The sequence below is a fragment of the Botryllus schlosseri genome, chromosome 6 (genome assembly GCF_051294905.1).
Source record: "Botryllus schlosseri isolate E-star chromosome 6, Bs_hap1, whole genome shotgun sequence".
NCBI lineage: Eukaryota > Metazoa > Chordata > Ascidiacea > Stolidobranchia > Styelidae > Botryllus > Botryllus schlosseri.
The window spans coordinates 25,523,354-25,541,442 of record NC_137241.1 but is presented as its reverse complement, the minus strand read 5'-3'; the positions used below and the strand labels follow the sequence as shown (position 1 = coordinate 25,541,442).

Genomic DNA, 18,089 nt, shown 5'->3' with positions numbered 1-18,089 from the left:
GAAATGTTTTACCGGCAATAATGCCAGAAATTTGCATTTTTGCGAAATCGTTACCGCAAAATCACGCCAACAAAACAAGTCGCGGATGATTATCAATCTGCCGTTTAAATCATGCGTCACTCCATCCTACGATCTCTATAGCAGGGGTCGGCAAACCCCGGCACGCGTGGCGTTTGTGGCACGCGAGATGATTTTTCATGGCACGCCAAATGATTTCACGCAAACGACATATTGACATCATGTTTTTGCATAAAGTGAAACAGAAGTTTTCAAAATGTACAAAGCTCGTAGGCGATCCAAAATTATTTTAGGGCAGATTTACTCGTATCTTGAAATTATTTTCTGCGTATCGCGCGATGTATTGAATTTGATGTCTTGATTATAATGTGGGAACCTCAATAAATATATATATATATGTATATAGAAAATGTTTTTAAAAGCTATGCACAGAAATGAGTCAACCGTTTTGGCAGTTATGAAAGATCGTCAACTAAAGTCGTATGAAACCATTTGGATGCTTTAGTCTATAGGAGTTTTCACTGAGCAGTCTACGGGAGCGCCACTTATGAGCCGGCAATGCGGCGCTGGGCATTTTCAGGCTATAGAAGACACGACCGGGACATAAAGTTTCGGACAACCTGCGAAAATGAGACTCCCGTGTCGTGTATGTGTTGCCAAAATGTTTGGCGGCGATAAAACCTTGAAACAAAATAACCACTGCATGCTGGCCAGAACGTTCGACGTTGGTAATGTCCACTGTCAAGGCGCAGAAGTGACCAGTGCCTAATAGTCCAGCGCTCGCTTGAGCCGCACGTATCAAATGAGATCTGCTGAGGAAAATAATGAGCCCCGTGTCGAAATGCGAAATTTGTAATCGCGTTCGTCTCTCGTTTCGTTTGGTGCGCAAGCGATCCGAATACATCTGGAGCAAAGACAATCTTTACCGCTTTACCGTGACTTCTGCAGACAAACCGACTTGAATAATACGGGGGTGGGCACATTTTTGATCATCATTAGACCATATGCCGTAACAACACTGATTGGCCTGTCACTTATTGGATATGGTACAGAATACAGTAGACTTCTAAACGACCAAATCGGCTACAGAAGGTAGATCATTGCGCGACTGAAAATTAATTATGTAAATATTACGTACACGCATAAGCGATAGGTCGGGTGCGGTAGCGACTAAAATTTATTCCCTCAAGAATCACTGGCGTGACGGATGCCGTTGCTTGCTGCCGAAAAGCGATTGGTGGTATTCGTTGTCTGAAACGTTAAATATTATGTAATTGAATGTTTGACCGCATGCCTGTAAAAATTTGAAATTTTTTGACATTTTGGCACGCCGCACACAAAATTTTGCTGGCCCCTGCTCCATAGTATCACCACACAATAATAAACTTCATTCAATAGCCTACATTTCATTGTGACGTATTTTTGAATTTTTGTGTTGTGGCTCTTTTAAAGCTAGGATTTTTGTTATGCGGCTCGCGCATGAAGCAGGTCTGCCCCCTGGCTATACTATGGATTTTGTGAAATCGCAACTATTTGCTTTTTGCGTCGCATCTCCTGCCGCTTCAGTGTCGTTTGAAATATAAATTCCTGATTTTTTTCTTAATCTGTCTCAATCTATTTTCTCTACTACTAAATAACTTCACGTTGAGATGCTAGGTAGAAATGACTAGGCCAGGCGTGATATGTTCAATCATACTCACCCCAACAGCTGTCGTTGTGACTGTTTATCTCTAGATTACTAACCTACGGATAGATGCGCAACACCCGTCGTCACGCTTGCTTGCTCGGAGGAAATTATTTCTCACTGCTCAGCAATCTGAACGCAACATATTGCTAATCCCCTATAGCTGACGACCCGCGTGCTTAAATTCAATAAAGTTGATCTTATTTGAAAGCTACTGTCGCACTGATTCCAAAAATATACATTAAAATCTAATCAGGGCAATGGAACCCCCTTGAAATACACCATAAAGTCTGAAAATTGGCATTGTTCTGAACAATCGCAACCACGCAAGGGCCATTGTTGTGGTCACTGTGCTGCGTCGCTGCGATTGTTCAGAACAAGGCCGATTTTCAGACTTTGAGGTGTATTTCAAGGGAGTTCCATTGCCCTGATTAGATTTTAATGTATATTTTCGGAATCAGTGCGACAATAGCTTTCAAATAAGATCAACTTTATTGAATTTAAGCACGCGCGTCGTCAGCTAGGGGATTAGCAATTATGTTGCGATTCAGATTGCTGAGCAGTAATTTCCTCCGGGCAAGCAAGCGTGACGACGAGTGTTGCGCATCTATCCGTAGGTTAGTTATCTATAGTTTATCACTAGCCTACAATGAATATTTGCACAAGACAGATGACGGTTGCACGATAATTGAGCTAATTTTGAATGGAAACTTGAGGGGGTCCGCGAAGACAAAAAGGTTGAGAACCACTGCTATATAGCAATCGAGCGAAGGCATAGTCAATTTGAGCGTGCATGAGTAGGCTAGCCGAAGTCCTGCTTCGGACCTGCTTACGTACAGGACCCATTTATTCGTATATGGTATTCCCACCGTATCTAATTCATATCACAACGCTATAGACACAATCCCCGAGGCTGGCGAACCGAAAATGACCAGATTGTTCCGTGTAAATATGCAAAAATGGCACTCAACTGCAGATTTCGATGCAGACTAACTAGCTGTGCAGACGGTCGAGTTGCCGTTGATGCTATCAGTTACAAATCATAGCTGCGACATCAAGCTACCTTTACGCGGATGAAATTCTCCATTGCATACATAAATGCGGTTTATATAAAAATTGAGTTTGCGTGGTGAACGATGACAGCTTATATAAATTTTTGGATTGGCATTGATGATGTACAGTGATTTTCATCCGTGGTATTAGATTACTAGTTCTTCATAACGTTGTCACTTGTGAATTTTCATAAGTCTCGGCGTCTAATGTTTTAACATCTTCTTTCTCGCCAACAGCTCCTGGCTGGACCGTTCGTGGTTTGTTGCGTTCGAGCACCTGAAATTTCAGCGTCGAACAATTTGCTAGATAGCATTCATAATAATTATAAATGCTGCGTTATTCATAGAATAAGTATAGGAATGTAGACGATATAAATTCCGTATAGAAGATTGGTTAGGAAATGGTGAAAATTAATCCTAAAGTAGGCCTATCGATTAACGGAGATTCATGATATCTTACCTCAACACCCGCATATGATAGCATGCCAACTATAAGTACAGAGAGAAGTATATACAGCTTGACATCAACGCATATGAATCCCTGATACGCGAACGCTATTACAAAGCCAAGAGACTCCCACAGTCGGTAATTCGAGAATGCTTCCTCTTGGCGATCGAAAAAGAGTACTCCGTACACCGCTACAAATAGGAAAAGGATCAACTTCAGTGAATACACAAAGGTAGAAGGCTGCGTAAATAGGTTACCGTTTAACTGCGTCTGCCAAACTGCGTCTGCGACTCCCCATAGCGCCGGAATGACGAAGAACGGCGCGGGACTGGTTGGCAACGGGACCCATAACTGCATAAATATAAAAATAACGTTGGATTTCGTTCTTCGTTTAAGCTTAACGTGTTATTTCCACTCCCTCTCTTGTTCGCTTATTCTTTTGGTTACCTATGCCTGTCACTTAAGGCTAAGATGTAGGCTAAGCTAAGATATCTAGAGGTGGTCAGTAACGAAGTACTTCTACTATACTTTTTTAGAGTTCTCAAGAAGATGTTTCCCATATAGGACTCATATATTTATATATATCCCTGTTCTGCCAATTTTCACAACTAATTCAAGTGGTTATGTTTATAGAACTCCAATGTTATAGTTGAACATTTTTGGGGCATCATGCACAACTTAACTTTTACACTTTTTATTTGGAAAAATAGTTCTGGTTTAAGACATTTTTGGTCTGTTTATGACAGTGGTCGCACCCTTTTTCGCCAAAGGAACCATACTCACCCTATATTTTTACTTGTCAATGTCAATCCAATGGGACGTTACTCTTACAATAAAACATCCACAAAGTCATGATAAAAAACAATTAAAACTTGATTTAAACAAGGGCCACGTTTTAAATATGTTTGTTTTAAATTGTTGTTGTTGTTTGTGGTATTCATGGTATTTTTCGATTACTATGGTAATTTACACCAGGCCGATATTCAAGGCTTTCTTAAGACACATCTTATGCGGATAGGGAGGCGAAGAGGAGCCTAGATAAATCCCCCAGCACTTAGGAAGGGATTATGGAGTCGACCTCGGTCGGAATCGATCCCACAATCTATTGGTGTTGCAGCTGTGGACCATATCACTACGCTAACTCGCCTCCACGATGTGTTAAATTGATTTTTGTTTTAAATGCAACCCTACTTACAAGTATTATGGTGTAAAAAATAGTGTGATGAGTAAAGTTATTAACAACAGAAACGTCAGATTTTAGAACTTCACTGCCACATCCGCAGTATTAGTTATTCTCGTGATCGGTGGTCATTGCAGGTGGTTAAAGGTGCTTCCATTATAAAATGGTCAATCACAATGTGCTATAAGTTTTAAAATACTGATATACTGTGTAAATTACGCATTTATTCGCAACTCATGTTGTGCTATATATTGTATTCTATAGCGTTGCACATCTTTTTGCCTATCTTTTCATTATATCGCAATCTTGCGGTGTATTGATTTGATAAAATTTTTAACAAATGATGGTGATGACAGAAATTTTTGATGCAAATGTATTCAACTTACCAAAAGAGTGATGATCAGTGCGAGATTTATGGTAGCGGCCATGATGAAAAGTGGTATTCGTCCGGTATGCTTTTCCAATCGGCCGAACAGGAACGAACACACCGCATTGCAAGCTCCGAAGCATATCAATACAAATCCGACCCAGTTCACAGCTATCGGGCAAGTCACGAACGACTAAAATCAAGTCAAATGTTATCAGGTAACATATCATAGTACGATTAAAAATTCATCGTAAATGGTAGACAAGTGTCAAAAGAAATATCATTCTTCTTACGTTTGTAAAATCCCCTGTTAAAAACGCCTGCTCGAAACCGCTGTACATTGTGATAACGATCAGCAGAATTTGACGACGGTCTCGTAGATGGGTAAAAGTCGCAATAAGGAGCTCCTTCCTGGATCGGGTGTCAGTCATTCTGAAACGATCACGATTAAATTAAGAATAGTACGTTATATACTTTTGTCCTTGGTATTTCTACGTCATATACACCGACGCATGATATACATATACACAAGATCTGTTCATATATCCACACCATGAGTGAATAATGTGCATATATGCCGCTGGACAGGGAGGGAAGGTGCAGATATAGCCTTGTAACTAAGGGTTTAAGTCTTACAACCCCTCCATGCTACCCCTGTAATGCTGAGCGCCCTGCAGGGAGGCCCTGGATACCAGTGTCACGAATCGGGACTTTGGTATGACCAAGCCGGCATTGAACCCGCGACCTACCAATCAAGAAGCCGGGCACTCCACCATTACGCTATCTTGCTAATTTCTCTCGAAGCGTCAGTATAGGGATTAGTCACAGACCAAGAATGTGATGACTGATGACTTAATTAATATTTTCATATTCAGCTCATACGAGACTTGGCCTCCAAACCCAAGTCCAAGCCTACAAATTCTAAATTGTTATCAGAGCTGCAGTAAATATTTAGGTATTACCCAGGGTTGTAACCTGTAATCAGTCACAAGGTCCCGAGTGACAAGTCATTCTTACTTTTATAGTTTCGACTCGAGTCAAATCGAGTCATTTTCAACTCACCACCGAGTCCAAGTCGGCTCCTTTTTGAAAACTCGTAGGTGATATGGCCTCGCATTCATAATAATATACTATAATTCGCAATTTATCCATGCAGATGAAAGAGGATTTCTGGTACTGTTTTTCAAGTATTGGTCCCGATATACAAGATTCGAATCAAGTCATTAGCAGGGGTGGGCAAACTGCGACTCGCGAGCCGCATGCGACTCTTTCCGCCTTTGACTGCGGCTCTTTATTGATTCCACATGCGATTCGCTATTTCGCTACAGAGATTTAACCTGATTATAAATTGATGCACTTCATCGCGTATTAACAATATGCGTATTGTTTTCGTGTTGTTTCTTTCATTATGGTTTACGCAACACTTGTAAAATTTAGGAGTAGTGGTGGCACAACAGGGTTAGAAATTTGCAATTGAACTCTCGAATCGAGTTCACATAAACGTTTCACCCGCACCTGACCCGGCCTGGTCATCAATAAATGATTAAATCATTGTGTTTAACAATGAACTTGATAATTAGTTACGCCAGCGCAGGTCACAATCATTTCCGAGGTAGCAATAATGGTGAATACGGCTGTTCCATTTGTATTGTAAAGACCAGCAATAACTACAGAGTTTGGCCAAGAAAATATCGTCGAGATTGCCGAGCTGAAATATTTCCTATATTCTCATTAGCACTTGAAGGAACTGCTCCGCACTGCTTAGATGTCATAACAGCCCGATTTCAAACACCCTGCAACCTGTGGGGACGCACCATTACCATATCACCACACAATAATAAACTTCATTCGATAGCCTACATTCGATTGTGACGTCATAAATTCATGTTTCTGAGTTGTGACTCTTTTAAAGCTAGTAATTTTGATATGCAGCTCGCGCATGAAGCAGGTCTCCCCGCCCCTGTTATATAGAATGTCTCGAGTCATATGACTTGATCGAGTCAGGCGCAATGACTCGAGTACAAGTCGAGTTAATACACAAATCGAGTCACGTCAAGTCGAGTCATTTTCCCTTTTTAAGGAAATCACTCGAGTCAAGTCGAGTCCACGAAATTTGCGACTCGAGTCATTACAGCCCTGCGTTTTGCCTCGAATTACATTCCAAAATCTACAATTTAATAACAATTACTTCAAATTATATTTTATAGACAATGCCAATACCATTGTTGTACTGTTTGTTCTCGCAATCAATCTTTACAATCAATACAATCCCACTGGGTAGGCTAAAAACACTCAAAATTGGAGAAGATTTGACCTCAAGTTCCGACGGCTAAAATATACTTCACCTGATAGTAATAGGGTCCACAAAAAAGGCAATGTTAGCTGCAGCCAACAGCCCGCACGCAGTATACGTCCCCATCAGAATATAAATGGTGCTTCTTACCGTCTCACTTCCCCCACCTATCGAAATAATCCATAATAGCACGGGACAATCTCATTTATCGAGCGACCTATTCCCCATCATCTTACCTGCTTCACCGTCGTTGTTCGGGCAGTCATTGGCGCCGCAAGAATCTGTTATCTGAGTTTCTCTTTCGGCACTTATGTTGGAGGGAAACACTGCAGTAGAATAACATGTCGAATAAAAATTATCTTGCTGATATATTGAAAAGCACCGATTACTAGATATATGCGAAGATTTCTGTATTAATCGGTAAGTGTACCCTGCACTTTTTGAAATGTCTTCTACTGCTTGTACCCTATAGATTTACGTGTTCGATCAATGTGACTGTCCACTAATGTAATGTCAATCCCTTGTTGATAAGTTGTACCTTATCCTTATTGCCTCGTTTTGTCATATGTAGTATCCTAGGGTTGCATTTAAAACAAAAATTAATTCAAAACAAACATGTTTACGACATTTTTTCAATTCATGACGTCACGATATTCAATTGTGACGTCATCGCGGATTGTCATTGGCAATTGAAAATACTGGGTAAATATAGCTCCTTTGACGAAATATCTACGCACTACAGCTGTTGAACCGACTATTTTGAGGGTTCAATCCTTCAACCATCCCATATCGTATACGTCGGCTATATCGGGTGGTAATTGTCTGTAGGCTCATAGGCGCCAACTTTTATATTTGTACGTGGTGGCGGAGTCTTGTGACGTCATAATCATTCCCTATCGGTGACGTCATAGTCACACTAGAACGCACTTTACTACACGCCACTGAGCGTTAAACCACTCATGTGACGTTTAAAAACCGGTCCTGCACTCATTAACATCAAGCCATACAGTGGAGTTATTAAACGGAATCTTAAAACGGCATGGCCTATGATCATTCCTAAGTGGAAATGCGTTACCAGTCCGTCCGACGGCGATCGATTTATTGGAATATAGAAGGTTCCCGTTGAAATGCATCGAATAAAATTAGAATTTTTGTCACTGAGAATTTTGCGTTGCATCAATATAATTCACACACAATGCGCCGTTTGAGTGACGAAATATACTACGCACTGTCACGTTTGCAATACGCGACGACTCTGGAATATGATGTCAGACGAGAATGATGATTACAAACACGAAAGCGCGCAACCAATCAGTAATTGTCTCTTACGTGCCGTGCCAACACAATGAGTTTCTGACTGAGTTGAGTAGCTCGCATCGATGCAATTGCTTGCAGATTAAAAAAGCGATTTTGGCGGCATTACTGCATTTCCCGATTTACGTTAGCAAAGCACTTTGGGATTAAGTCGGTGTGTATATGCCGCAAAAAGATCAAGGGCAAAAGATATAACGTTCTATTATTCCTATTTAATGTCACGATTATGGGCTTGAAGTATTTCCAATTCCGGGTGCATGCCGCGATCTTATCAATATAAATCCACTATACACCAAATGCCCAATAGTTTGAAATTCGATATCGTTGCTCTCGACACGAGTCCGTTCAGCAGTCAAGTTTATTGGGATATAGAAGGGTGCCATCCAAACGAATCGAATAAATTGAGAATTGTGCCGTCTCGCGATTAGGGCTGGGCACAATGATTCGAGTACATGTACTCGAATCTGAATCGAGTATTAATTTTAATGATTCGAGTCGAGTAGTAAAAGACGATTTTGTCGAGTACTGAGTACTGATTGGCCGTGTCGCAGCATACGAGACATAGTACAAAGCTACGTTACTGGAAATACCACATTTCCGAAGTCATGATCACCCTATAACATTGTCAAGAAGTCCAATGAAGTCAGTATGGTCGAGGTATCTTTAATGTGACGGATTGACGAATAACAGGCGTTATGTTCTTTGTGGTGGCATAAAAGGTACATATTTGAACTTTGACATAGTACATTCTGTTGTGATGTCATAATGAGTGATACTCGTATACTCGACTCGACTCGAAGCGTAATACGTGATTCGGAATCGAATCACTCAGGTACTCGATTTTACCCACCCCTATACTCACGATGCACCAATATTTGACAACGAAATTCAATGTCGTGCCTAAATGCGTCGTGTTCGAATCATACGGAACACTGACAAATGGCATTGTGCGATAATTCGGGAATACGAGTGTATCAAACGGACCTCAAGGAATATAGATGATTGCGAACGAGAAAGCATGTATCTAATCAGTATCTCGTCTCTTGCGTACAGCAGAAATGGGTTCTGATTGAGGTATCGTATTGAGCAGCTCGCTTCACGACAATTGTTTTCTCATTATGTCGGTGATTAAGCTGTATTGCAACATTTTCCAATAAATGTGGGCAAAGCCTTGTTACAGTAACAAATATCCGCATGCGCCGGAATGAATTCCGATTCGCAGGCATACACAAACACACTGTCCAATTTCCCGTTCCAAATAAAAAATACCATCGCGAAATTAGCTCAAGAATTCTGTTGAGTACGCTTATGGGCGCAAATACAATTTAATTTAGACTTCAGCAAAGGAGAACGTATATATTTGGTCGAGAGAGTAGATCAGTGATGGTTGCTGGTGCTTCTCAGCACACGCACGTCGCACGTATCAGAATCGACGACGTCTCTAACGAGGTCGCGTCGATTCGCCTGAGTACTAATTACTAATTACAAATTACTGGGGCGTTTGAGCATTTTGTATGTGGCCGCCACCTCGTCAATATACTGACGAGTTGGCGGCTATGCCGTGGGCTCATACAACATGTTTTTGGGAAGTATTTACTCAATTATGGCATGATTTTACAACTTGAAAGAAAACACAATTTTTTTCAAAGAGCCTTTGTTTTAAGCACTGGTTAATACATGTTTCTAACAAAGTGTTTTAAACAACCATTTGTTTTAAATGCAACCCTTTGCGACAATGTAAAATGACTGGTGACACTACAAATAGAGAGCAATTTTGGAGTATATGTTATGTTGCCATTATACATTGGATATTTCACCCGGGACCTGTGATACTAAGTGTCATTGGCACCGTTTCGCCCAACAGTTGGGATAATTTCCCGTAGTAACGGAATGCAAACTGCTATCTATTTTAAAAAATCCAAGTGTAAAAAGTAATTAGTTTCTACTCAAAAACTGTTTAGTAAAAGACAAAGTAGCGTGAAATCATAACAACTTGAGTTAAAGTATGCAAAAACTTCTTGAGTTATCCGAAAAAGTATAAGTACTTCGCTACTGACCACCTCTGATATTATTATTGATGACCTGGCTTCGCATTACATTCTTTATATAGACTTACCGAGATCCAGAGAACCATCTATCGAAAGAATGAATGAGGAAATCAAATTGCCGATGATTTGGTTCATCTGGAATATCATGAAGAAGATTCCGAAAAAGCGATTCACAACCGTGTCTGTGCTTTCGTCAATCAGCCGAGCGTATCTGCCACAATATAAATTGCATTAACACCGCGAAAGGCTTTACCAGAAGACATTTTACAACAGCGGTTGCATAAAATCAACCCATAGTCACGTCAGAGTCACGGAGGATATACCATTATATTCCTATAATTTTTACCTTTTCGCCGCCGTCGTCAAATAGGCGCTCTTTGCTGCCCACAGTGGAGCCCCACTTAATCCGAGGATTATTGACGCTGGAATGAGAGTGCCCCAGTCCGGATAGAAATTAGCGAGAGAATACGTTGTATATCCCAAAATGGCACCGAATATTGTCCACTTGCATCCCAGGTGCTTAATAACTGTGGCAAGTTCATAGTTAAGGCTATCGACAGAGATTAATTCGAAATTTGGATGATTCTCTGTTTTTCGAGGAATTATGCAATAGTTCAAATGTTTATATCTCAAACTGTTTTACTTTTCCACGCCACATCAGATGATAAATTTCCACGATTTGCATGGACTTAACTCAGCGCAATAATAATAACTTAGAGGTGATGTGGCCGGTGTAGAGAACTATTCAAAACGTAGGCATATAATGATAATTACTGACCATCGATTGCATCTATGTTTCGCGACTCAAAATTTATTTCTACGACCCACAGTTTGAGAAGCCACAATGCATTATATTATACTTCTAAAATTATCCAGTACATATATACGATACCATTGAAACGGATTATGTTGATTTACGAGAAACGCGAATAACTCAGAAATGTTGTTAATTCCTTTTGGTTGTTGGATGTACTCTTACCAAATGTTGGGACAAAAAGTGCCGATACAATCAGAGCTCCGTAAATTATGGACAACGATACCGTTCCGAGATTTTCTTCGTCATTCAGGCTGGATTGTAAATTTGAAATCCCAGCAAAAGCGGTGAAGTTGAGCAAGAAGGATAAGCATATGAGCAACACGTTTTTGTATATATTTCTTTTCTCGCGCCTGCAAAATATATCCATAGTGAATGCCAGTATAGTATGAGATATATATCGCTTCATTTAGAATGCTACACTGCTACAGCTTTGGATATGAATTCGACGGTATACTCGACAAGTAGACTTATGTTCTAAATTAGGTGTGTTTTGAAACTTTGCTAGAACATAATTCAAAATGAGTCGCCTAAATATTTTTAGATTTCAATTTTTCAAAATATAGCCTCTATTTTACAAATATTTGCAGAAGATTTAGGCTTCATATTTGCATCAACAGGAGCCAGGATATAGGCCCACGAATACAGACTAAGCATTCGGTAATATTCCAGTTGATATTGTGACGTCATTCGTTTGAAACGCCACAGCCCATATAAGTTCTTGCCAGTAATCCATCACGAATAATGAATGTAAAGTGGTATCATAGGAGATGGGTTCAAATGTATTATAACGAAAAAAAATGATACAAAACATGTGCCCAATATATATCTGTATACAATTGTACACATAGCAGACCATGAAGCAGCCAAACACGTGTTCCGCATGCTGAGCTGGTATTGGGTTTGTGACGGCTGTTTCAGAGAACCGTTTTAAATATCGACAACGTGAATATCGTGAAAACTAACGCGATTTTTACGACAACGCAACTGCCCCCTTAAACACGTAAAGACGTGCTTCCTGCACTTCAACAAAGTAATGTAGTGTACGAATATGAGTGCCACTATGATTGTGGTTACGTAGGAAGAACGTCGAAGCGTTTGCAAGAACGCATAAACCAGCATATCCCCAAAATAATCAGAACACGTGCATCACGTTCGGTGAAAATCTCACCCTTGACTCATCCGCTCAAGCTTGAGGCTGAGCGATCAAAAGCCATAAATTCTGCCATTGGCATACATCTGTTCGATAATCCCGCTTATGCGAAAAATTATCGAGACGACAGATTTCGCGTCATCGGGAGGGGCCGCTCACACTTTCATCTGTGTGCCTCGAAGTCGACCTTTTACAAAATACATCAGCACAAGCATTGTCTACAAAAGGAGTTCGTGTACCATCTTAAAATAGTACATTGAACGCCTTCTTATTTGAGATCTAATTTCGTGCTGGTGACGTCATATTTGGAGATACGATTGTTGATATACAATTTTCTATCCGATTCTCCACTAGTTCCTGACGATTACCCCTGACGAGTGTCAGCCGAAAATATTCGGATTCATTTCAATATGAATATACTATCCAATTGTATATTAACGTTCTGTACCTCCAAGAAGCTCTTTAAATGTCGATTGTATTAGGATACATTGGAAACGACCAGGTAAAGTCACGTACCACTGTAAATGCGCTGAAGTAACAGTGTTTTCCTATATATTCGAGTTCATTCGGGAGCAAACACTCGCTGCGCTTTATCAAACAATACTATTACATGTAAAGAGGTAGTTAGCACTTATCTAGCAGCAACGGTTTATCAGGTCGGCGACTCAGCGGCAGTGCAAATATCGTTTGTGATGATCGGGAAATGTTTAGTACAATCGGGATTGACATCGGAATCGAGGTATCTTTGCTTCTACTGTACATACAACGCAAAAAAACCGCAAGAAATAGTTATTTTTATGATGAGAAAATAAAATTTCGACAGATTAGATCTAGGCCTACGCTGCTAAATTTCTTCAAACATATTATAGCATCTGCGCATTCTGGGTAAACATAGTATGTGTTCGAAACAATCAATACACAACATATTACGTATATAGCAACGGTGATCCGTTAAGTTTAAAAATCAAACAATGTCGGGCCTTTTTGTGATCTTAAAATTTACATTCAAAGCAAGTTGGTCAATAGTAATCTAGGTCAATTCAGCACGACAAAGGTTCATGTAATATGTAGATTTCAAAAAATGGGATGCGGCTAGGCCTAACCAGATACTATGGTATTTATCATTTATTGTAGGTGTAAGAGCAGAAAATGACCATACTTACGGGATTGGAAAGCACTATAGCGACAATTCAGAGATAAGCAACGATAAGTGAACAGGCCGTCATCAAAACACTCAACCTTTGATGTTCGTTTAGTACTTCATTTATTCACTCATTCATTAGTCTGTATCTGAATCTGTCAGCCTCCGCAACTCGGTTGTTCGAACACTGATCTCGCAGTCGAACAGGTTTGAAATCGCATTGACGACTTGGTCCCTAAAAGTTATCTTGACAGTACCGCCCTCGACCCCAGAAAATGTGGAGTATTTTGGCAAAATTACGATGTGACACCTACTCGGGTAAATGCCGAATGATAATGCAGGCTTCTCGATTTCATTCTCTTACTCATTCCTTGATGATACATTCTTTCGTTCTTTCATTCATTCATTCATTTAAGTAATTTACGCGTCCAATATCATCATCATCATCATTGGTTTATTAGCAATTTTATCAGTTCAATACACCCCAAAAAAATGCGATACAACGAAAAGAAAGGAAGATGTCGAAGCGACTAGGAGTTGTCAATGGAATCGGACACCCACCTTGGCCTAGGCGATGTAAAGAGGAGGCATGCACACTGTCGCTTCGACATCTTCCTGTCTTTTCATTGTATCGCATTTTTGTGGTGTATTGAACTGATAAAATTGCTAATAAACCAATGATGATGATGATGATGAATGAAAGTAAAGAAGATAGTATAGAAAAAGGAAGCGACAAGAAACAGGGCGGCATGTCAGGGGAAGCGAGATCGATAGGTCAGTCGTGGTCCGGTAATCTTGAGGATGGACTGTATTTATTTAGTAGTAATTGCTTGTATTTCGACTTGAATGTGGACATGCTCGTCGACTGCCTGATGACCGGCGGGATACTGTTCCACACATCAGGTCCGGCATATTTGATAGAGCGATGATCTTTTCGGTCGGTCATATGATATTTGGACGACGTGGACGCGCGTGTGTTGTACTGTGCGCTTTTGATTCAGAGGTAAAGAAGTCATTGAAGTATTCGGGGCAACGACCGCAGTGAAACTGATACATAAACTTGGCGATTTCTAGTTTCCGCATATCTTCTATGTTTAGGACGCCGAATCTCTTCAGCAGCGACTTATTGGATGGGCAGCCAGGTCCCTTTGAGGCCCTAGCTATGATTCGGAGTACTTTATGCTGTAGTTTCTGTATATTGCTCTCGTCAGGGCTATCCAACCTGTTCTGTCGCTGCGATATTTGCGACCATTATAAATAGCGATGTGCGATTCAAACAACTCACCACAGCAAGTCTGGATCGGTGGGGACATCGTCTTCGTGGAACAAAAATGCCGGTACTTTGCCGATAGAGCTGGTTTCAGTTTCACTGACGTTGTCGGTCTTTTCTTCTGCGCTCATGGCTTCACGTTCAATGCTATAGTTTAGCAAGTTTCAGCTTTTCTAAGAAATACGTAACGATCAGGTTTGGAACTCCTGAATTATACTTGAAATCGTCCACAGTTTAAAATTACAAGCAAATTGCGTAGCTGCCCGAAGTTAAGGACCCAAGTTGTAGTTACTGTACCCACGCTCCAGAAGTTTTCGCTTACTGAAACTACAATTCAATACTACGCGAAAAACACAATTACCGTTCCCATGGCTGGTGGCAATTCTCTTGTATAAAGTTGTCACGGCGCATGTAAACAATTATCGACCCTCTTAGCTCTACAAATTATATGATGATCTCTATTTGCGCATGACTCAACTATCAGACCTACGCCGCCAGCATGTGGGTGCCAGGGATATCTAGATATCCCTGGTGGAGTGCTCAGTCTGCTTACTGCTCGCGTTACGTGTATTTTTAAGTGCATTTGGTACCAGTTGACAGATTGCAGGACAATGCATATACAGAACCCGACAATGCTATCACTCAGAAAAGAGTGTTTTATATTACATTGTACGAAAGAACGTTTAGTAAAAAGAAAGGCGGTATTGGCGTGTTTATTGTAATCCGCACAGTATAGCAAAGTACTCTCTGAGAAATAGTCTAGAAAGGCATCAAAAGATGGACCGGCGATGATCAGGGGTCTTCCCAAATAAGTACAAAAAACGACACACACGCACAATCGCACATCGATTAATGTAGCCTACTTCTCGCTTGCTGGTAACTGGCAACCAATCGCACGTCGTCCATCATCATTCATCAGTAATAAGTGATAGGCTATCGAGCCGAGCACCAGATATACCACACTCTTCACTAAACGCTATGAGCAACGAACATGTGAATTGGGCAACGAGTATATAACCTGCTTCTGCGCAAACATCAATTTTTTAACGAGCAATAATATAGATAGACAATATCCGAAGCTGATGGTATTATGGCCGAAGTCAGTCTCTGACACTGCAATTAGATATGTAAGATAATCGCCTGTCGTTCTTGACATGACGAATGTAAGGTTCTGAATTTCTGGCCTATATCACTAACGGTATTCGGCTTGACTCACACCTACTAACTAAACATGAAATATCGTTTGCAAAGAACAGCCGGTAGTAAAGAAGCATCCACTTTTACTGTTATATGTGTAAAAGTTCCAACATGACTTGATGGTCACGTAGCATGTTAAATACAGCCATTAAATGTTTATTATGCTAGGATATTTGCAATGGTCTCGAGATTAACCTCCAATATGCGCACTTACTATTTACTGTTACTGCTGAATGAATGCCACTTTTGCCGAGCATGCCCTTACAGTAAATATGCATTGTTCACATTGTTCACCGGACGGTGGTTTGACCGACGCGGGAATTCGATGGATATGACCAGTTGACCACTGATCATGTTCAGTGATTTCGAAATGCCATGAATAACTAAAGCAGGTTGACTAGTAATTGTATACAAATACAATGTACAATGTACAAAGTTACAAACTACTAGATTTTCAAAATGCGAAACTAGGAATAGAACTAACGACCAGCCCCTGGCTTGGCATGTTAGTAGTGATGATCCTGAGCTATAGCAAGCAATGGTTGCAAGAACATTACACAGCATAACACCGGTATCACTTTTCACGCCAAACGACAAAATGTGTTTTCTAGTTGTTGTTACAACTAAATTACAGAATTTTTAAAATGCGCAACTAGAACTTACCAAAACAATATGGTTAGTTCACCGGCGACGAACTAGGTTAGTAAGTCGTAAAAGTTTACACCACACTGTCCGACGTGTTCGCTGACGATACTCACCTCGTGGGAGAGTTACATAAAACAATAGCACCCCAATTGTGTTTTAAGATCATGACCGAATACTGTGGAATTAATACTAGTGTTACCAATAGGCCGAGGCGGATTACATCGGGTTGTGGATTGTATCTCAGCAGAAGAATATAACAGAACCGTTGAGGAATAATGATTACTGCCTGCCATCATCCACGAAGTAGTAGTTTGTTCAAAGTCTGCAAACAGCAGCCAAGTCTAGCGTTGGCCAACCCAAATCGAACAGCGGTCGACAGATATATATATTGTTGCCATAACGTCCTTATTTCTCATGAGTTGTCCTCATTTCGACTTGTGTCCTTATTTCCGGTAAGTTTGAAATTTTTTTCGGAGAATTTCGCACTTTAAAAAATCTGCAATTGTGATATTAACCTGTTGATAACAGGAAAGACCGCTATTTAAAATCACATTGATAGGCATACCCAAAAATACAGGAAGTTTTTGTCATAAGGATTAGTTCAAGTCAGTAAGAGATGTTGCTGGATCAGATTGCTTGTGGCAATAATTAGGCTGTGTCTTAAATAACACGGCTAGTATAAACATTGTCAAAAACTTATTTTTATGCTAAACTAGATGTTAGGTTGTCTTGTTTTTGGGCCCACGTCGATGGCAACGCTATGCATTATGTAGCCTCTGTTAGGGTTGGCGAGTCGTAGCTGCTGGAAGGGCGGAGAGGATCGACAAATTCTCTGGTCCTACTCCGGTCCTGCGTTTTAAAGCTCTGGTCCGACTCCTAGGTCGGATTCTAGAAGTGACCGTGATCCGGTCCGAAAAACTCCGGCATAATTATCTACTCACACTCAGGATGGTATTGACTATTCAATACTGATTGAAACAATGCAAACGGGATATAAAAAACTCGAAGATCAAACCCAACCTTTATCTTAAGTAATTATGTCAACTTGGACTTAGCATGTGTTTTTTTCCATACTTTAACTATTGATTCGAGCATGAAAGAGTGTGAGGCTGATCCGGCTCCGGCTAAAGATAAGAAAATCCGGCTGGATATCCAATCCGGCTCAGGTCCATGCTCCGCCCTATACCTGCAGGGTATCGTCACGAAGCAGTGGTGCTTGACCGGTGTATCCTGAACTAGTCTCAAGGGTTCAGGGGCACTTGCGTACACAGGAGAGGTTGGTATTAGAAATCAAATCCCCGTCCTTCTGAAATGCCAATTATATCTAGAATATTTATAAGCGCATTTGCAATTAAGCAATTACTCTGTCGCGTTTCGGACGAACAATGGTGGCACTTTCCAAGGTGAACGCTCACATTTCTGAACGGGTGAAAGGGAACAACAGAAGCCAAACAGATTTGCGATG

General features: G+C 40.6%; 1 protein-coding gene across 1 annotated transcript; it reads right to left on the bottom strand.

Annotated features, from left to right (window-relative positions):
• Positions 1-2,788: 2,788 nt before the first annotated feature.
• LOC145441802 (protein unc-93 homolog A-like) lies at positions 2,789-14,955 on the bottom strand. Its single transcript, XM_080319743.1, has 11 exons — positions 14,798-14,955; positions 11,384-11,571; positions 10,751-10,931; positions 10,473-10,615; positions 7,279-7,368; positions 7,095-7,209; positions 5,043-5,181; positions 4,769-4,942; positions 3,460-3,553; positions 3,215-3,393; positions 2,789-3,031 (listed from the first exon to the last, which is right to left on the bottom strand). Exons 1-11 carry the CDS (start codon positions 14,911-14,913, stop codon positions 2,918-2,920), a joined length of 1,533 nt encoding a protein of 510 aa, XP_080175869.1. The 5' UTR covers positions 14,914-14,955; the 3' UTR covers positions 2,789-2,917.
• Between the last annotated feature and the right edge of the window lie 3,134 nt (positions 14,956-18,089).